Source organism: Megalobrama amblycephala, linkage group LG9 (assembly GCF_018812025.1).
Source record: "Megalobrama amblycephala isolate DHTTF-2021 linkage group LG9, ASM1881202v1, whole genome shotgun sequence".
In the NCBI taxonomy this organism is placed as follows: domain Eukaryota; kingdom Metazoa; phylum Chordata; class Actinopteri; order Cypriniformes; family Xenocyprididae; genus Megalobrama; species Megalobrama amblycephala.
In genome coordinates, this window is record NC_063052.1 from 30,282,938 (window position 1) to 30,305,425 (window position 22,488).

General features: G+C 39.2%; 1 protein-coding gene and 1 long non-coding RNA gene across 3 annotated transcripts in view; one reads left to right on the forward strand and one right to left on the reverse strand.

Annotated features, from left to right (window-relative positions):
* The window catches only part of fgf18a (fibroblast growth factor 18a), a 29,880-nt gene that overhangs the window by 3,741 nt on the left and 3,651 nt on the right, over positions 1-22,488 (forward strand). For both annotated transcript variants that reach the window (XM_048202730.1, XM_048202729.1), the window contains exons 2-4: positions 16,314-16,353; positions 16,793-16,970; positions 20,939-21,045. In XM_048202730.1, the coding sequence (XP_048058687.1) occupies positions 16,314-16,353; positions 16,793-16,970; positions 20,939-21,045 (325 nt within the window). The remainder of the gene's footprint in view (positions 1-16,313; positions 16,354-16,792; positions 16,971-20,938; positions 21,046-22,488) is intronic.
* Positions 5,433-21,087, reverse strand: LOC125275625. Its single transcript, XR_007186473.1, has 4 exons — positions 21,010-21,087; positions 16,279-16,363; positions 7,791-7,915; positions 5,433-5,785 (listed from the first exon to the last, which is right to left on the reverse strand). It is a non-coding gene; the product is annotated as an uncharacterized LOC125275625 (long non-coding RNA).

Consider the following 22,488-nt stretch of genomic DNA (forward strand, 5'->3'; position numbering starts at 1 on the left):
TGGGGCGAGTAGGACCTGGGTAGAAGGGTTACATTGGTGCCGTGACCCGGATGGGAGTGAGGTTTAGGGGGGTGAGTGTAACGGAGGCCAGCTAGTAATCGCTGTGTGAGTAAACCTCACTCCTCTAATCGCGAGATGCTCTAGCAACTGATGCTAGAGGTTGCAGCCTTTAGCCTCGTTATTGCGTCTGAGGCCCGCGCAGAGCGGGGCGAGTAGGACTTGGGTAGAGGGGTTACATTGGTGCCGTGACCCGGATGGGAGTAAGGGTTTAGGGGGGTGAGTGTAATGGAGGCCAGCTAGTAATCGCTGTGTGAGTAAACCTCACTTCTCTGATCTCGAGATGGTCTAGCGACTGATGCTAGAGGTTGCAGCCTTTAGCCTCCTTGTTAGAGCGTTCGACTCCCACACTGGAGATTCAGGTTCGAGGCCAGCACAGAGCGGGGCGAGTAGTACCTGGGTAGAGGGGTTACACATTCATCAGAAAATATATCCACATGGCTCCGGGGGTAAATAAAGGCCTTCTGAAGTGAAGCGATGCATTTGTGTAAGAAAAATAATCATATTTAAAACTTTAAGAAACTAAAATAACTAGCTTCCGACAGACGGCCGTACGCATCGATTTATGGCAAAAGAGTGAACTCTGACCAGGTGCATGACGTATTGACGAACGCGGAAGTGCAAAGGATAGAGCAAAACAAAACTGCGGTCATGAATTAGAAGTCTAAAATGAAAATCTTTAAAGAGAAATGTTGGAGGATTTCATTACAAGAGAAGAGGAGCTGGAGTTTGTTGCGCAGCCCTATTTGTTTGAACAGCAAGAGGTGTCTAAGCTTACGATACTCCTACATCGCGTCAGGGGTTACTCTTTTGGCGCAAGTCGACGTGCGTACGGCCGTCTGGCGGAAGCTAGTGTTTTTAGTTTTTAAAGTTTAAAATATGGATATTTTTCTTACAGAAAGCATCGCTTCACTTTAGAAGGTCTTTATTAACCACCCCAGAGCCGTGTGGATATCTTTTATTATGGATGGTTGCACTTTTTGGGGCTTCAAAATCTCAACCTCTATTCACTGCCATTATAAAGACATTATTTAATATGACTCTGACTGTATTCATCTGAAAGAAGAAAGTCATGGACACCTAGGATGGCTTGAGGGTGAGTAAATCATGGGGTCATTTTAATTTTGGGGTGAACTATCCCTTTAAAATGATCAAAAGTGACAGTAAAAAGAATTTCTGTCAAATAAATGCTGTTATTTTGGACTCTCTATTCATCAAAGAATTTTGAAAATGAATGAATCACGGAAAACTGTTTTCAGCATTGATAATAATCAGAAATGTTTCTTAAGCAGCAAATCAGCATATCAGAATGATTTCTGAAGGATCAGAATTATATGACCTGAAGACTGGAGTAATAATGCTGAAAATACAGCTTTACATTACAGGAATTAATTACATTTTACAATATATTCAAATAGAAAACAGCCTATAATATTTCACAGTATTACTGTATTTTTGATCAAATAAATGCAGCCTTGGTGAGACTTTTTTCCAAAACCTTTTAAAAATCCTATCAACTTTTTTTTTTTCTTTTTTTTTTTTTAAGATTTATTTTTGGCATTCTTGCATTTATTATGAAAGCACAGTAAGTTTACAGGAAGCGAAGTTGGAGAGAGAGAGGGGGACGGGATTGAGAAAGGTCCCGTAGCCGGGACACGAGCTCGGGACGCCCAAAGCGCAGCTGCACTATATGTCGGCGCGCTGCCCACAGGGCTATTGGCCCCAACAGACCTCAAACTTTTGAAAGCTAGTATGCAGTTTGTGTATACAGCTTCATACATATTAACATCAGAAATGCAGACAGCATAAATCAGTGCACACAGGTGGAGAGGAGCTGTTTATGTGAGCAGGTGCACACATGAGAGCCTGGTCAGCATATGCACATCTGGTCAGTGATGATGCCGAGGTGTGTGGCCGATCGGGGATCTCAGGTACGAAGGGTCAAAGAGCAGGTGTGTCGGCCAGACAGGTGAAGTTTGTGCCAATCTGTGACACACCGTTTAGCAACATGATACACAGAGTGCCTCTGTTCCATTTACATTGAGAAAACTTCACAAACACATGTGAGCTTGTGAGCATATTGGGCCAGTATGAGAGGAGGTGAAGAAAAGGGCCGTCTCGATCCGTTCTGGAGAGAGATGAGCCCATTCTCATGCTTTTACTTTTTCCTACAGCTTCATGTAAACATCTTCAGCAAGTGGAGGAGTTTAATAATAGGGAAAAATGTTTTTCGGGTGCGGTGACACCTGTGTTTCATGGCTTGTTTTATGTGCTGTCTAAACGCCAGGAAATGATAGAACAGAATGACAGATCAAATCTAAGAATCTGATTGGTTTGAAGATAATTCAGCATCAAGGGAGGGGCTTTGCTGGTTAGTAAGGCCCTGTTAGCCACTGTAAGTATACAATCTGACAGAAAATAACCATCTAAAGTAGTGTACTTTTTCCAGATATTTTTCTTGTTCTCAAAAAACGTGTATGTAAAATGGCAAATTTCAAATAAAGTACTTCGGATTTGCATGCAACAGCCAAACAACTGCCAAAAAGATGAATGGGAATTCTAACAGAAAGCTTTCTACAAGTATTATAGGCCTGCTTGATTCAGCACTTGTGAGGTTAAAGGTTAAAGTGGACATATCGTGGAAAACTTGATTTCCCTTGTCCTTTGAAATAAGACTTTGCTGTACTATGCAAACCCACTTTTAACATTCACAATGGAAACTAAGCTGCAAAAACGACGTTCAGAAACCATCATTGTTATGACAGCTATGACATTTACATATCAAAGCCAATTTTCAGAGCAACTCACCAACTATTCAGCACTGTTCAGCAACTGAGCCTACCATAATGAACAACAGCATGAGCATAGATAACAGGGAACGTTCTCAGAACTTTCTGACAAGGTTTTCTCAGCATTATGAACAAATGTTCTTCTAGTACCATTAATAAAACATTTGTCCAGACTTCAGAGTTATCTGGTCTTTAATAATGTTCTCAAAACATTAGCACAAAATGTTATTTATTCATCGTTCATGGAAGCATTCACCTTGACTTATACAATCTTCCTTCAAGGAACTTGTATACAGACAAGTATACAGTCATCAGACAGACTGTTACTGTACATCATGTGTGGGTAGTTACCAAGCGTGCAACAACGGTGAACATGGGAAATGTGGTTTTTGTACACTGTGCTGCTATTATAGGGTGTGTGTTCCTGTGGTTTGCTGTTTAATGTAGGAAGTGTTTAGCTGATGTGTACAACACTTTTGAATGTGAATGAAATGTCACTGTGTGTGTGTGTGTGTGTGTGTGTGTGTGTTAAGAGAATTTTAAAGAAATGCTCCATTTCAAAACAAGTTAAGCTTTATGTACAGCATTTATGATATGCTGTGCAATACCACAGACAATAATTTCAATATGATTTCTGCTTGTTTTTACTGTTGAATGTCAAGTCAAACGTATTTGTATAGTGATTTTCAGAAATGTGTAGTGTTCCAAAGCAGCTTTACAGAGAATCATGATGTTAATGTTGATAATATCTTAATATCTTCATGCCATGTAATCACATTTAGCAGATTAGAGCAGGTGAGCATTTTATTTTATTCAACAGCCTTAATCCCCACCACTTTCACTGTAAGGAAAGTAGCAAATCGTACATTCTGCAAAACAAATAAACAAACAAAAAAACCAACAAAAAAAAACCAGACAGAGACGTTTCTAGTACACTGTAAAAAAAAAATATATATATTTTTTTTTTCGCAGTTGTAAAGAAAAAAAATTGATTGGAGTATAGGCCTAAGTCTTACAAGAAAATACTACAGGTGCTGGTCATATAATTAGAATATCATCAAAAAGTTCATTTATTTCACTAATTCCATTCAAAAAGTGAAACTTGTATATTATATTAATTCATTACACACAGACTGATATATTTCAAATGTTTATTTCTTTTAATTTTGATGATTATAACTGACAACTAAGGAAAATCCCAAATTCAATATCTCAGAAAATTAGAATATTGTGAAAAGGTTCAATATTGAAGACACCTGGTGACACACTCTAATCAACTAGTTAACTCAAAACACCTGCAAAGGCCTTTAAATGATCTCTCAGTCTAGTTCTGTAGGCTACACAATCATGGGGAAGACTGCTGACTTGACAGTTGTCCAAAAGACGACCATTGACACCTTGCACAAGGAGGGCAAGACACAAAAGGTCATTGCAAAAGAGGCTGGCTGTTCACAGAGCTCTGTGTCCAAGCACTTTAATAGAGAGGCGAAGGGAAGGAAAAGATGTGGTAGAAAAAAGTGTACAAGCAATAGGGATAACCGCACCCTGGAGAGGATTGTGAAACAAAACCCATTCAAAAATGTGGGGGAGATTCACAAAGAGTGGACTGCAGCTGGAGTCAGTGCTTCAAGAACCACTACGCACAGACGTATGCAAGACATGGGTTTCAGCTGTCACATTCCTTGTGTCAAGCCACTCTTGAACAACAGACAGCGTCAGAAGCGTCTAAAGACAAAAAGGACTGGACTGCTGCTGAGTGGTCCAAAGTTATGTTCTCTGATTAAAGTAAATTTTGCATTTCCTTTGGAAATCAGGGTCCCAGAGTCTGGAGGAAGAGAGGAGAGGCACACAATCCATGTTGCTTGAGGTCCAGTGTAAAGTTTCCACAGTCAGGGATGGTTTGGGGTGCCATGGCATCTGCTGGTGTTGGTCCACTGTGTTTTCTGAGGTCCAAGGTCAACGCAGCCGTATACCAGGAAGTTTTAGAGCACTTCATGCTTCCTGCTGCTGACCAACTTTATGGAGATGCAGTGCCAAAGCTACCAGTACCTGGTTTAAGGACCATGGTATCCCTGTTCTTAATTGGCCAGCAAACTCGCCTGACCTTAACCCCATAGAAAATCTATGGGGTATTGTGAAGAGGAAGATGCGATATGCCAGACCCAACAATGCAGAAGAGCTGAAGGCCACTATCAGAGCAACCTGGGCTCTCATAACACCTGAGCAGTGCCACAGACTGATCGACTCCATGCCACGCCGCATTGCTGCAGTAATTCAGGCAAAAGGAGCCCCAACTAAGTATTGAGTGCTGTACATGCTCATACTTTTCAGTTGGCCAAGATTTCTAAAAATCCTTTCTTTATATTGGTCTTAAGTAATATTCAAATTTTCTGAGATACTGAATTTGGGATTTTCCTTAGTTGTCAGTTATAATCTTCAAAATTAAAAGAAATAAACATTTGAAATATATCAGTCTGTGTGTAATGAATGAATATAATATACAAGTTTCACTTTTTGAATGGAATTAGTGAAATAAATCAACTAATTATATGACCAGCACCTGTATTTCAATCTTTCTACAACAAAATTTCACATTTAATTTAATGCGTTACTTGCCCTTTCTTTGTAATTATTTGTGAAATTTACAAATAATTTTTGAGTGAAAATTGTTTCTACCACCAATAAAAATGGCAAAGTTTTGGGTGATCTATTCCATTAACTTCCATTCCTTTAATTGTGTGGGTTTGTCAAGCATTATGATTGGATATAAGGGTAGCTTATGAGTACATGTGTACATTAAGTGTGTGTTGACAGGCATGATGGAGAGAGCGTGTACATGTGTGTGTCTGTTTCATTGCAGCTGTCAGCTGGTGAGACGCTTCCTTCTTCTCTCTCATATCTCTTCATAGCTGAGGCAGTGTGGGGGAGTCTTTCATTCTCTACTTCCAGACAGGGAAACAAGAGAGAGGAAGGGAGAGAAAGAGCAAGGGATTAAAAACGACAAGATGAGAAACACTCTCTCAATTCCTTTCATATCTCCTCCATTCCTGTCTTTTTTTCCCCTCCGGCATGTTTTCCTCTGTTTGTGGCGTCTCCACTGACCCTGGTGGTGATTTCATTTTGCGGGGTGAATTTTTGGGATGTAAACAAGCGACGGGCCACAGCTGAATCATCCAGAATAAATCAAAAACTACCGTCTTATCGCGATCGGAATAATATTAATGTCGCAAATAGCCGCAACCCGGCCGCAATTCTCACTAATCATAACGTCAGACAGAGGAAACCTCATTGACTGGGAATCTGGTGGAGTGAACTCACTGATGCGCTGTTACATTAGGGATCAGAGGGCATTTCTGGAATCGAGTTTGTCAGCGTCAATGGAAATGTGTTGCTTCTGAAACCAAGAAATCATAAGACTTCCTTTTGTGGCTGTCTCTGAATAAGCACACATATGACTAAGGCGTTATCTGATATAAGATGAGATGTGTCATTTAATCATGAAAAAGAAATGTTTTCAAACACTCAATTGGTCTTCCATTGGTTGGACAAACAGATAGCATGAATCAAACTCATGCAACCTATGAATGGCTTACTTATAATTTACTCTTCAAAATGTTCTTTATTGTTATTGATGCTTCCATGAAGAACTTTTAACATCCATGAACCTTTCTATTGATCAAAAGGTTCTTTATAAGTGGGGGGCTGTATAAGTACTAATAAACAGCCAATATCCTAATATGCATGCTAATAAGCAACTAGTTAATAGTGAGAACTGGACCCTAAACTGAAATGTTACCAATTACTGTGTTAAATCATGATAAATGTTTAAAATGTTTCACATACATTCTAGACATTTGCTGAACGTTCTAACATTCAAAAGGCAACGTTTTAGCATTTCACGCCTCCAATATCTTCAAGATGAATACATACATGCCTAATAAACATCCGGACAAAATATGCATGCTATGTGGGATTGTTAAAGACCTTTTATAACCTAAACCAACCATCACCCTCACACTAATGACTAAAAGAAGTACATTTACAGCCGATTTATGAGCATACCAGTAGTTTGCTTAAAAGTCAACTATTATGAGGACATTTTTGACAAGTGTCAAAAAAGAATTTTGGCCTCACAAGTATAGCAAAACTTGTACACACACCCACACACTCACGATCTCAGACATTCGGTCATGGGGAGGTCGTGGGGTCACTGGCGAGACGATAAGGAGGAAGTGATGTGTTCCGCTTTTTTTTCTCAGTTCACACCCACTCTCGCCTTCTCAATGAGTGACATCACTGACCACTCCCACACCACCCAGAGAGAGCGATATCTGATTCACTGTTTTCATGAAACATTTGCCAAGAAGGACACAGGGAGGGAAAAACAGAGAAATGTGCTCACAAGCTGTTAGAGAGAGAAAATGAAAGAGAATATTAAGGTGTCATTTTACCTGCCACTGTTATTTTAATATCATTGATAAGTTTTAGCAATTTTGTTGTGTGTCATTTTTATTAGTTTTTTCACTTAAAGCCTTTATTTATATATATAATTCATTGTGCATTGTGTGGTCTCATGAGTAATTGTAACCACAGTTATAATACATTATAACACTTATTTAATCATTGAACAAGCTTTGAGAATAAAAATGCATTAAAACACATGGCTAACAACCATTCTTCAGATGTACCAGGGAATCTGCAAATATTATAATGCATTTTAACTTTGGTTACAATTATTTATAAAAAGATATATTGCATTATAACATACATTATGAATACCTTTATAATCCATTATATATGAGTAGGAAAATGTCTATCTGCACATTAAACTGGGATTAAAGAATGCATTTTAACATTCCAAAAATGACACGTGGCACCAGAATTTCTAAAATCTGCTCACAAACCTACAAATCTACAGGCAAATACATAAAACTGAAGCTGTACCTCTTCTGTTGAGCAGGTGTTGACCAGCATCATGTAGACTTGTGCCAACTGCAGCGCTGCATGGAGAGGCAATGTTTAGCTCAGCGTCAGTCCACTGGGCTGCATGTTTGTTTTGAAGTCTCTACCTACAGGAAAGAAACATCACAATGGAGATTCTCATTAACCCTGTAAAGCCTGACATATGAAATCTAGTTTTTTTGAAATGGCAATGTCAATTAAAAAAAAGTCATATAGTGTGATGAAGTGAAAATATGGAGGAAAAACACTTGTATTCTATTTATAATGTAAATCAATGAGATCTTTATAACAGTACAGTAGACTACTTACATAAAATGCATATGAATATCACTATCTCCAATAATATGAGTAAGATGATATGATCAAAGCTCTGTAGTTTTAAAGCATATAATGCAATGCAATAAAATGATGATTGAGAGATTAACAAATAAACCTCCCTCAAAAGCCTGATAATCATATTTGATACTCACATTTGAACATGATTTTTCTACAGAAATGATGCATGGATAATCAAGTAAACCAAAGTTGCTTCAGTCCAGTAAATGTTCATCTTGAAATATTACCAACAATATAAGTTATTCTTACATTTAGTTGATAAAAATCAGTAAAGATTTAACAGCAAAAGGACACTTGAGCCACAAGCTGAAGGTGGATGTTTGTACAATTACACTAAAAGGCCTTTTACTTGCCAAAAAAGTATGAACTATCAATCAGATGACAGAAGAATGTAGTTGATTGTGTGCAACAGATTTTTCAGCAAGTTTTGATCATCTTGATCATTTAGAGACCTCAGAAGTCCGTGTACCAATTATAGGCAGTAGGTTAATATCTTCCAGAGCACAGCGAAATTAAATGGAAGTAAAGGGAGATCTTTGCTGGAGTCTCCTGCTTCTCAGATGTTTCCCAGTGATCTCACATATCTCTATTTTTATAGTTCTGTACTCTTACTGTATGACAACTATTGAGTCATTTGTGTCTAGTCTTATTTCTAAGGAGTTTTAAGTAATTGCATGGTTTACATCAATGAGTTAAATTCTGTTTTGAATTCTCCCTGTTTGATTAATTATGATAAACCTAAAAATCTAATTGCATTTGAAGGAAAAGCATGTTGTTACGGGTGGCTGGTAGAGAGATGAGGCAGATACGGATTTCCACAATAATAGACACTTTACTTCAAATAATGGCAAGGAACAACAGACAGACACCTTAACAAAACAGAGAACGGACAAGGAGTGCAGGGAGTGAGTGCATTATAAAGGGAGTGCAGATAATAGAGTCCAGGTGCAGGTGATGAGTGATGATGAGGAGCTGACGAGGGAAGTGAGTGCAGGTGACGAAACAGGAGGATCATGGGAAATGGAGTCCAGGGGAACAAGGGATCTGTAACAGTACCTCCCCCTCCTGGTAGGCGCGTCCTCGCGCCGTAGATGTAACAACCGGGAGGGGGGCGGGCGCCCTGGAGACCTCAAACCGGAGCAGGGGGAGGAGTAGACTGGAGTGGAGGTCTCCAGGGCAGGTCCAAGAACCATGGCGGGTCAGGGGCCGAAGGCAGCCATGGCGGGTCAGGGGCCGAAGGCGGCCATGGCGGGTCAGGGGCCGAAGGCGGCCATGGTGGGTCAGGGGCCGAAGGCGGCCATGGCGGGTCAGGAGCCGAAGGCGGCCATGGCGGGTCAGGGGCCGTAGCCGAATTGCCGCTGAGTCCAGGCGGCGCTGAAGGACTGGCGGGTGATGGCGGAACTATAGGCTCCGCCGATCGAAGCGCAGCCGGGGCTCCAGAAGGCCGCAGTGGAAGCAAGAAGACAGCCAACAAAACGAACACCGGGGGGAGTGAGGAGGCCAACTGAAACCAAGGGACGGAGTGACGGAGCGGAGACGGAGGAGTGAAGTCCAGAGGGGAGGGCAGGCTGACGAGTGACCAAGGTGTGAGTGGAGGCAGGATGGATACTGGTGATACTGGTGGACTGATGGACAACGGTGGAGCAGAGGGAGGTTGGAGCCGGGGTGAAGGTAATCGCCCAGAGGTCCGAGGAGGAGATCTGGGCGAGGGGGCTTGAGGTGGAGGTTCAGTGCGGACACACATGGACGGAGGTGGGAGAGGGAGGCAGGGAGGGAAAACAGTCTTAGGGCTGTATGTTTCAACAACAAAGTTCATAATAGGAGCAGCTGGCTCGGCGGCTGGAGCGGCTGGCTCGGCGGCGGCTGGAACTGAGGGCTCGGCGGCGGCTGGAGCGGCTGGAGCGGCTGGCTCGGCGGCGGCTGGAGCTGAGGGCTCGGCGGCGGAGACTGGCGCTGCTTGCTCGGCGGCGGAGACTGGCGCTGCTTGCTCGGCGGCGGAGACTGGCGCTGCTTGCTCGGCGGCGGAGACTGGCGCTGCTTGCTCGGCGGCGGAGACTGGCGCTGCTGGCTCGGCGGAGACTGGAGAACTTGGCTCGGCGGAGACTGGAGAACTTGGCTCGGTGGAGACTGCAGCAGAGAGCCAGTCCATCCCCTCAAATACGATTAGAATCCCCGTAGGAACGGGTGCGGGCTCAGTGAAGGCTGGAGAGGGCTCAGGAGAGACTGAAGCGGGCTCTGGAGAGCCTGGAGCGGGTTCTGGAGAGACTGGAGCGGGCTCTGGAGAGACTGGAGCGGCTTGCTTCCTCCTCCTCCGCTTTCTGGACCCAGCAGAGGAGTCTGGGTCCGGCATGGGACAGGCAGGGAGTTCGCTGAAGGGGTATGCGGAGGAAGACGGTGGTTGACTGACTGGCCCGGCCAACCGTGTTTCTGGATGGACTGGAGACATACACTGATCCTGAACCTCATCCACGAAGAATTTGGAGCCATTTAACCACAAAATTAAATTGATAGTTTCGCTTAAGGAGAAACGATAATCAGGTTCATCAAAACGGATAGTGTTGTCGTCCAGTCCATCCAGAAACAGGGCGATCAACTGAGCGTCGGGCCAGTTAGTCAAAAAAGCGAGCTCAACGAACTCCTCCACATACCTCTCCAGCGAACGACCCACCTGTAGGAGCCCGATGAGCTGATCGCCAGCTGACATAGAAGAGAGAGGCATGGGGGAAGTTGGAGCCAGTGAGCTGGGGAAGATCTCCATCTTTCTTTGTGGAAATCCAGCGGTATTGGTCCGTTCTTCTGTTATGGGTGGCTGGTAGAGAGATGAGGCAGATACGGATTTCCACAATAATAGACACTTTACTTCAAATAATGGCAAGGAACAACAGACAGACACCTTAACAAAACAGAGAACGGACAAGGAGTGCAGGGAGTGAGTGCATTATAAAGGGAGTGCAGATAATAGAGTCCAGGTGCAGGTGATGAGTGATGATGAGGAGCTGACGAGGGAAGTGAGTGCAGGTGACGAAACAGGAGGATCATGGGAAATGGAGTCCAGGGGAACAAGGGATCTGTAACACATGTCATTACTGCATAAGTAACATACCAAATGCAATTGCAAAATTAATGTTTTCAAACAGGTTTCCTGAACAGTTCGGAACAAATAGTCCTTCACAGAATTAAACAGGAATATAACAGTGCTGCAAAATTCATTCACACTCTTAAAAATAAAGGTTCTTTTTTTGCATCATTGGTTCCACGTAGAACCTTTAACACCTTTTTCCATTCCATTGTACAAATGATTCTTTATAGTTTAGATTTTTTTAAATGTCCGTCACACTAAGAAAAACATGGTTCTTTTAAGAACTGTTCACTGAAAGTTTTTTTTCGGGAATCAAAAGTGGTTCTTCTATGGTGAAAACTTTCTTTTGGAACCTTTATTTTGATTTCACTTTTTTAACTTTAGTTAGTGTGTAATGTTGCTGTTTGAGCATAAACAACATCTGCAAAGTTACAACGCTCAAAGTTCAATGGAAGGGAGATATTTCCTTTCATAGAAATTGCTTTTTAAGAACTACAACAAACGGCTGGTAGGGACTACAACGAGCTTCTTCCCGGGTTGGTGACATCACAAACTTTAAAAATGTACATAAACCCGCCCCCAAGAACATGCAACAAAGGGGGTGAGGCCATGTTGGGCTGCTTTAGAGAAGAGGAAGAGTTGTTGTAGTAGAGTGTTGTTTTCATGCCGTCATTTTACGCCAAACTACTTCACAAACGAGGATCAATTCAACACTGGATTTGCACAAAAGATTATCATGACGGCACATGCTGGTCCATGAGTTCAATCAACTCCACAGCAACTACATAAATTTATCCACTAACCATTCAGAAACGTCCAGTTTCATTCTAAAAGTTGTAACTTCTTCCTGAGTCTCTCCATCAGTGTCGACTCCGGTTTGAACAATGTAAGGCTGAACACCGTTACTGACAATCCTCATTTTGGCTGCGTGAGATTCTCCAGCTTTGTTGTTGTTGAGCAATCAAAGCGTGAGCTGTTAAAGCTCCGCCCTCTTCTGGAAAGTGGGCTGGGAAGCTCATTTGCATTTAAAGGGACACACAAAAATGGCATGTTTTTCCTCACACCCAAATAGGGGCAAATTTGACAAGCTATAAAAAGCTAAAAGCTATAAATGATCTGTGGGGTATTTTGAGCTGAAACTTCACATTCTGGGGACACCAAAGACATATATTACATCTTACGAAAAGGGGCATAATAGGTCCCCTTTAAGAGTGCATAATGAAATGACTTCAAGTTCAGCTGTAAAGCAGCTCTACAGAAGACATTCGTCATTATTCACCTCAATGTTGATTCAGTTTAGTTCAATAATGCTCCGTTGGTTGATCCGAAGTTGAAGCTCAAACAATCAGTCTCACAGTTTTACGCTGTTCGGGTGAATCAGCCTGTGAATGGTTTACTTATAGTTGTCTCTACGTATTCAGCTGGGATAGAAGAAAATGTTTTTACATCAGAAAAATTACACACGTCACCGTCAAGTGTATTTGAGCAGAAGTGAAACCTGTTCCTCCACTGATTTCTATAGTTTGAGTTTGCAGCAGGCGTTAGTCCCGTAGGGGCCTGTGGTCTCCTCTTTGGCTGTCATAACATCGGACTTTTCACACTGACTTATGTTGAGCAGACGCACTGATCCGTCCTGCAGGCCTGTTCGATTTCAAAGTCACAGTCCCCTGCCAGGAAAGGGCCTGTGGTGATGGAGAACTTTACCATGGGCCGTGCAGCGCTGCCCTCATCCACTCGCTCTTATACGCTTAAAATCTTACTCACACCCACGGGCGTCCAAGTTTCCATGAAAATGTGAGTTATGCTTCAAGTGTCAGGTTTTTCCCTTTTCCAACAACACGTGGAGATTAAACCAAGAAGGGAAAGTAGCTTCAAATCGGCATGAAATGAAAATTCATCTATTTTCTAAATGCATGCTATAGATCTTATTGTAAACAATGGACCTCTTTCACATTTCCGGGGTTCTCAGAAGCTGAAGTTATCACATCATGTAACGTCTATCCACCTTATTTTTAATGTAAGAGCGATCGGCCATTTGTAACTTGAATGAGCGAGTCTTACGGTGTCATTTGCTTCCAGTTATTTTAGCTGTACAAACACAGTCAGTCATGCTGCTTGATTTTTGGGAACTGGAATTTATCATCACATCCTTTTAATTTATTATCATAATCATGAACACACTGGTTTGTAGAGCAGTCATCCTTCTAGTTATTTCCCAATAGCTGCTAATGGATCTGAAATCTTGCACAGAAATTCACAGAAAATAGCTTACTTCCATTGCAAAATAAGGTGGAGGGTGGTGAATGGAAACCACATTTGCTCCAATAGCAAAAGAAAAAATCCACGATAATGTTTCTATGACTTTCCACAAGAAGAAAAAAATATCAAGAGATTAATTAAAGAGACGTTGGCCGTTGTATTAGAAACTCAACTAGTTTACTATCATTTAATGCCAAGGTAATATAAAGTATAGTGTTATAAATGCATTATACATAAATATTTTTAAAAAATGGGAATATAATTAACCTGTGAAAAGTCAATTTATCCATGCATGTATTTCATATTTTAAAAATGTTTTGACCTCATAATGTTTTATCAAAATGTCATAAGTCATAACATTAAAAAACTCATAACTCGATCATCCAGTGAAAATGACAGACTTCTCTCTGGTGATGTACGCAGGATTCTCCAATCATTCCGCCCCTGTAGGCTCACGTCCATCCACTCCTCCATTTTCGAAAGCCATGCCCACATCTCAACATCCAATTAGCAACCGCTGCATAGAATAAAACCCCGCCTTCGTTACACTCGGATGTATGTCACAATACAGAAGAAAAGATCTGTCACTACTTCTGTTTCATCGAGGCTTTAAAAAAAAGTCATTAATGTTAATTTTAACATTTATTACATTATTAAAATCTGTTAGATGTATATTTCAACATTATTTAATGGACCTGAGCTAACACTGTAAAAAATGGTATTTTGAAGAAAGTGCTTTCTACATCAAAATTTCATGTTTATTTCAATGTGGTTACTTGCCATTTCTTTGTAATTATATGTGAATTCTGTCAGGATCACTATCGTCAAATATTATAGATAATTGCATAGAGTTTGTATTGGCGGTATGGTTCTGTTCTGGGCAAGAACTCAACTCCCTGCGCATCAATGCAGCCTAGCATGGATAAGAGCAGCAATAATCCCCCCTAGGGTAAACAGAACAGAACCAACATATGCAGATATAATTAATGTCAATAATTTAACATGTATACATATTTCAAGAATTAGTGTGATTCAGGGGAATCACAAGGCCAATCCTGGCTGAAGAGAGGAGGAGCTGGGGATGGAGGAGGGTAATTAGCTCCTGAGAAATGCAGTAGCTGCTGATAATACTGAGGAGCTCATATGAATGCTGTGATAGGCATCGTATTAGGTAGATGTGAGTCACCTGGGAGTCAGCTGATGCGAGCTTGACTGACATGACCTGCCAGAACTGACGCTAACGCTTGATATTTACTAGCAGTTACATTTGTTTCAAAGTATTTTTTTCAGTGTAACAATGAACAGTTGTATTTTTATTAACTAACATTAACAAAGATGAATAGTACTTTAACAAATGTATTGCTCATTGTTAACTAATGGGTAAAGTGTAACCAAATAACTGAAAAATATAAAATTTTCATGTCCATTTATTTTTTATTTGAGAAGTAGCAGCATTATAAGTGTGATAAACAAACTCGTTCAGTATAATATAAGTTACGATTATGTTATAATGAGTGTTGTGTTGACAACAGGAAGTCTGTATGATGCCAAAAACAAAAAACATTCACCAAACAGTCTTAAAGTGGCGGTACACCCCCCCGACTCTATGTTCGGGTGCCCATCTTAAAGGGATAGTTCACCCAAAAATGAAAATGTTATGTTTATCTGCTTACCCCCAGAGCATCCAAGATGTAGGTGTCTTTGTTTCTTCACTAGAACACAAATGATGATTTTTAACTCCAACCGTTGCTGTCTGTTAGTCAAATAATGCTAGTGGATGGGAACTTCTACTATAAGAGTAAATAAAACTTGCTTAGACAAGTCCAAATTAAACCCTGCAGCTCGTGACGACACATTGATGTCCTAAGACAAGAAACGATCGGTTTGTGTGAGAAACCGAACAGTATTTATATTATTTTTTACCTCTAATACACCACTATGTCCAACGGCATTCATCACTTGATTCGTTTGGTCTGATCGCGCTCTGACAACGGCAGTGATGTCTCGCTCTCATTGAAGTATATGCGCGAGACATCACTGCCGCTGTCAGAGCGCGATCAGACCAAACGAATCGAGTGATGAATGCAGTTGGACATAGTGGTGTATTAGAGGTAAAAAATGATATAAATACTGTTCGGTTTCTCACACAAACCGATCGTTTCTTGTCTTAGGACATCAATGTGTCGTCACGAGCCGCAGGGTTTCATTTGGATTTGTCTGTCGTGTTTTATTTACTCTTATAGTCCAAGTTCCCGCTGACTTGCATTATACCACTGACAGACGACAGCGGTTGGAGTTAAAAATCATCATTTGTGTTCTACTGAAGAAACAAAGACACCTACATCTTGGATGCGCTGGGGGTAAGCAGATAAACATCAAATTTTCATTTTTGGGTGAACTATCCCTTTAAAGTCATGGCCCCGCCTATGGAACATACCATGATGCAGACAAGTCTAACATAACACATTCACCACAAATAGTCCGTTTACACAAGCCACACATAACACAACTCCACATATTTTGCCCCCAACATATATCTTCCCAAAATCCCCAAAGTCAGTGTAAATGTATATAATGTGTGTATGTACATGTGAAATGAGGAAACGTGCCCCATAGTCCGTACATGGTCACGGAGTATCTTTGTGACATCGAGCTTCTGACTGTACATTATCCTTTACATAAACTTAAAGCTCTTAAGATGTTAATTATAACACCCCTTTCCATGTGGATCTGATCCGTCAGCAGGGCTTTGGGATGCAGGGTGGATTTGTTTTTTGTTACCATGGTAACACTCACCTGACCTTGATTGCTCTCTCTCTCTGGCTCCTCAGGTATATCCAGATGATGCTGGTCATGTGTAATCCTCTACAGGTGAGTTAACCTGCTCAACATGAAACAAAATAGACTGTTTAATACAAATTCCAGGTCTTATTGTGCACAATTTGTCAGTACACGTTATTTCAAATATGTTTGTCTTAATAATCTAACATCAAAACACTTGATATGGTCACATTCCATGACATTAGTTAACATTAGAACAGTAATTTGGCGTAGAAACAATTTTCACTCAGAAACATGAAATTCTGAAGTAGAAAAATGTTTCAAATCGTCCACTGCAAACTCACATTCTAATGTGAAATGCCTGCTTTAACAATAAACACCATGAAGCCAAACTATAGGCCATTGCCATGGTACTTTTTTGTTAGTGATGATGAGAATTGTTTTTACAATGATTTCACTACAGAAAAATGTCAGATTAAGAGGGGAAGAAAGACTGGACATGAGGATGTGTGTGGTCTGTTGCCTGCAGGTGTTTGGAGTGGATGGGGTGAATTTCAGCGTGCACGTGGAGAATCAGACTCGTGCACGAGACGCCATGAGCCGGCGACATCATCGCGTGTACCAGCTTTACAGCCGCACTAGTGGGAAACACGTCCAGGTGCTCGGACGCAAAATCAGCGCCCGCGGAGAGGACGGAGACAAATATGGTAACAACACACACACACACACACACACACACACACACACACACACACACATGTCTTCTAGCAAACACACATGAGAAAGACCACCCACAAACACACACAGACACACACACAGGAAACAGGAAAAGTAAAAGACAAAGACTCAGCTACTGCTGATACAGTGATTTACAGACCGAGAGATAAAAAGAAGCCAGTGAATTCTGTTTTCTTGTAGGTTTTTGTTGAAATTCCAAGAAAAACAACTCACTCTTAGAAAAAAGGTTCAGTGTGGTTCTATATAGAACCTAGTGTTCTTGAATCAATTTTAAAGAACTCTTAAAGGGGTCATGAATTGAGAAATCAACTTTTGATATATAAGAGGGCATCATACTATAAGAATATCCTGTAAGTTTCAGAACTAAAACTTCCTTGCTAGTCTATTAAAAGCTTTTATTGACACCAGACCCAGCGAATAACTTGTCCCGGAATGTGCCTATCTATCATAGATAGGTGAAATGCCACCTCCACAGAAGAAATGAATGCTTACTTAATCATTGCAACGTTAGTCCCCCCCACTGGTGTGTTAGTGAGATGACAAGGAGAGAAGAGCGATACTGGACTATATCATTACCTTTCAAAGGATCCTAATGCTAGGAATATGGTTATTTATTTTCAACAATGTGAATGTCTCAGTTGAGCTTTATTTATATCTATTCTGTATTTCACTGTGGATTCTTTGGTAAATCAATCGCATTTCGGCGCAGGCTTTGCAAACAGATTTTTACAATGTGGACTCGACAGTAATGCAACAACATGTGAGTAACTGTTCATTCTAATGCCTGATCTGATATGTAATGTTTCATGTACAGTCAGATGTTCTTTGTCTATATGTCAGTAAATCAAACCAGTGACTAAACAATCAACTTCACGTTGTTTCTCTTAGGAGGATGAAAATAATCTGTCATTTAAATGGTGATTACATTATAAATAGATAGCGATCAAAGAACAGCGCAAAACTCCCGTTTTATTCAACATCTCTCTTTGTTACATCACGTTTGCACTGATAGTTACGATGAAAGCTTTTGTTAGTGTGCAGAAATTGAGTTGCAATGACGAGATCACTGCTTTCATGCGCTCCACAACATGTCTGTGATCAGTTCATCACTGCAACCTTTCATGCCACAATCTAAATATAATGCCATAGATCTAAATGTAATGCTACAATCAACACTTTCCATGATTAGTTAACATTGAGAGATGTAATAGTAAAAAAAAGTTTTCGAGAGAGTAATAGATATTTCAAATGGAAAGATGTGAGCCAATCACAGCAGTGGGCATTTACACTGAAGTCTCGCAGCAGACACGCCCCTTAAAACAGAGCATTCAAATAAGAGGACTAAAATCTAGGTAGGAAAAATGCCTTTTATTTCTAAATTATGACAATTTTTGATGTAAAAAGCATACTAACATTATAAGTGCAGTTCATGACCCCTTTAATGCCAAGAAGCTTTCATATAAGGAGAAATGTCTTATTATTGCATAATACTTTCATGTTTAATGGGTTATTTCAATTTTGTCTAGTGATAAATAATGTTTAAATGCTGTTTAATTCATAAAATGCAATAAAAATAAAAATAAATTAAAACTAAATTAATTCATTGAAACTAAATCCATAAAACGATTTGATGATGGGAAACTCTAAAAGGTTCTATATGTGAGGCACATGACAGAACCCTTTAAGGTTCTATATAGTACCGTTTCTTCTAAGAGTGTATTGTGATGTACATCGTTGCAGTTTTATAAAACTACTCATATCATAAGTTTTAGTCTCATAAAGCAGTCCAAATTCCCACTTGTTTCAGTTCCAGTATCTACCCAACAATTGCACATTTTCTGTTTTCAAAATTGTGAATTTTGGGTTGAAATAATGTAAATGTGGCCATCAGCCACCCGACCTCTAGATATCATTATTGGCTACTGAAAAAGCTGTCAGTCGACCACTATCCTCTCCCCCATTCATCCATTCGTCCATCCATCCCCCTCTCCTCCTCTCAATGGTCTCGGATGTGTTTCAGAAGCTCACAGTCAATGGGTAAGGAAGTTGAATCAAACATTGGGCCTGTTTCATTCATGCATAGATCACAAAAACATCAAAAATCCACATAAATAATAATTTAAAAAAGGAAAAGATTTTTTGCATTGTGACATTTTCTGAATAATTTAGCTTGTATATATTGACATTTCATTAATGTAGCAGGGTTATCTTGTAATAAAATAAACATTACCTGAAATAAAATAAAATATATTTTACAAAATATTTTATTAAATATAAATGGAAAATACAAAAATAAAAACTAATTCAAAATATAAAGTATACTTTATAGTATTTTAATGTATTATAGTACAAAAATACTGTAATACAACATTATATTTAAATCAGTCTAAATGAAATGTAATACAGCAAATACTAACCATTATATATAAATACTTTAAATTTAAATAATTTATCATTGAATTCATCAAAATACAACTGAATGAGAAAATGGGCTGGGGCTTAATTCTCATTAAATTAATGTCAGAATTCAGAAAATCTTAATGGTCCTAAAACAAGCTTCGCTTTAATTAAGTCTTTTAAGTCATAAACATCTTCTTTATTTTTTTACTAATTTCTCTGGAGTGAATGACCTGGACGTGATCTTGACAGGTTTTGTGAGATTCGCCGTCATAATTCTTTAATTTTTTATTGTTCCGAAAGCTTCCGTGTTTTCATGATCGACTCTCCTCGTCAGGAAATAAAGGGAAGAGAAAAACAGGGAGATGGGAAGGGGGATGAGGATGAATGTATTTATACAGCGAGTGAGGGATGTCTGGATGAGGAGAGATTGGAGGACGACAAAGAGGTTATTGATCTCTGGTGACCCTTACGCTCATAAAGGTCATGTAAGGAGCCATTTCAGAGCTTCAACTGCCATATCCTGAAACACACACACACACAGGCTGAATGACCTCAGTGAAATATAGCAGGAGGTTTTTAAAATGCACTGACAGAGAGGCTAGGTTTAGAAGAGCGTAGTGCAATACAACTCATACTATTTCTGCAGCATGCTTTATGAATATTGTCTGGAGTATGCATGGAAATCCTGATCACCCACCACTGCCAAAATGTATCCCATAATGCAGATCCACTCAACCTTCCATTTTAAGTTTGACAAATGAACCGGAAATGAAGCCAATTTTTTTTAACACCTCTGTCTTGACTCATTATTTGATCAGACTGCAAAAAGTTAACTGGATGCAAAGTAACAGTAAATTGTGATTTCTAGACTTTTTATCTATACTTTTTTTCTAATTTATATATTTTTCTAGTCATATCAAATGCTAAAATATTTTATCAGGCAGAAAATGCAGAGAAATTGCTGTTGTGAGTAAATAATAATGATAATAATAAACTGTAAACATCATGTTGTTGTGAACTATGGGAAAATTCAGTTCTTGAATCTTGTGTAATTAAAGAATTAAATAATTATCATTTATTTTATATAATAATAATAATAATTAATTATTATTGTTATTATTATTATCATCATTATTAATATTTAAATTATTTAATTATTATTTTTTGTTTTTGTTTTTAGGCAATGCGCAGTATATACAATGTAGTTAGCAGTATGCTAGCAATGCATGTAATCTCAAACATAGTCAGATCTAATAAGAAAAGACTGACAAACATGAGTGTGATGGTTATCTAGGATTCTAGGTACCTCTGTCAACTGCTGATGTCAATTATATTGAGCTTTATTTGGCTTAAAACCATCAGGTTATCAATCCACCCCTCTCTCTCGACTGCTATTAATAGTGCCAGTCAAGGCAGCTGCTGAAACAGAGCCATCACATCAAATTATAAACCCTGTTTTTTTACGTCACTGCAACACCAGAGCTCATCGTGATATTTTAGTAACGTCTGTCTGTTTCTCTGCCTGTCTCTTCACAAGCCCAGCTCGTAGTGGAGGCAGACACCTTCGGCAGCCAGGTGCGAATCCGAGGGAAGGAAACCAATTATTACCTGTGTATGAACCGCAGGGGGAAGCTCGTAGGCAAGGTGAACTACACTGCTGACATCCTTCGCTTTGTTTCTTTCCTGTATTGAAACAGAAAGTTCAAACATAAACATAAGTCTCGTCACTTTGTATAAGTTGCCAATAGGCTTTTGTTTACATCACAGTGATGAAGCATGATTTGCAACAAGATGGTTGCTAGTCAGAGGCAAGGGATACTGATACCGTAGTATGCAGTATATTCTTACTCTGGAAATCAGAAATTTATATATATGCTTCAACCTTTTGGGGTTTTTTTTTTCCAGGAAGAGAACAAGAGAGTACACTTTAAATGTATATACCTGCTAGAAACCATTTTTCTCAGCTTAGCACACTAACACATTAATGGTTCTCAACCAGGGGGTAAGATGGCTTAAAATTATTTAAAATAAGACAAATATGCTTTTTTTGCAAAAATATTTTAACAAAATATACTTTTAAATATGGTAAAACAGCCAAAATTATACACAGCAAAATCTCCAGAGTTAAATCAACTCTGCTCAGAGAATATATGGTCCCTCTCTAAATAGTGTTAAAGTAACACTGAAGCAGAGTTAAAGTTAATGAGATAATTAAGCAATTAATAAGGCTGTGACTTAAGTCACTTGTAGTTCTTGTTTTCTTATTTCTTCAGTGATTCTGCTTGTTAACAGCAGGTGTTCATCACTGATGCGCAATCATTACTTAATTAATTACTTAATTATCTCATTAAATTTAACTCTGTTTCAGTGTTATTTTAACACTATTTAGAGAGGGACCATATGTACTCTGAGCAGAGTTGATTTAAATCTGGGAATTTTGCTGTGTATATATTCATTTTGTTATCTCAACTACTATCAGTTTTATTTAAGAACCAGGATTCCCACAGACTTGGATATGTGTAGGAATTTTAAAAGTGGGATTTTTAGACTTGGAAAAGTCATGGAAATTAATTATATATATATATTAAATGTCCTAGAAATTTATATAATGAATATACATATTTCTAGTTATATGAAGGGCTAACATATGTTATCAGGTAAAAAATGCTGAGTGAAAAAAATAAATAATAATAATAATAATAATAATAATAAAGTAGTTGTGAAATATTGGAAATTCAGTTTTTGAAACTTGTTGTAATTTATGGAATTAAATCATTAATTTTTAAATTATTTTATTTAATTATTTTAATATATTACCATTCCTAGTTAATGTAAATAAAAAATTATGAAAAACATGCAGCTTTATCATTACAGCAGAAGTACCAGTAATACACTGTAAGAAAAAGAAAAAAAATCTGAAAATATACTGGTAATTTTCTGTTTCTACATTTACATGCATTTCCTTTAACCCTAAAATACAATGCAATATGCAACTCAAAATAACACTTGTAAAAATGAATACAGAAAATTCCTTCATTTTAAGATTTGTGCCCTATTTTTAGACTTCTCTTAAAGGCCACGTTCACA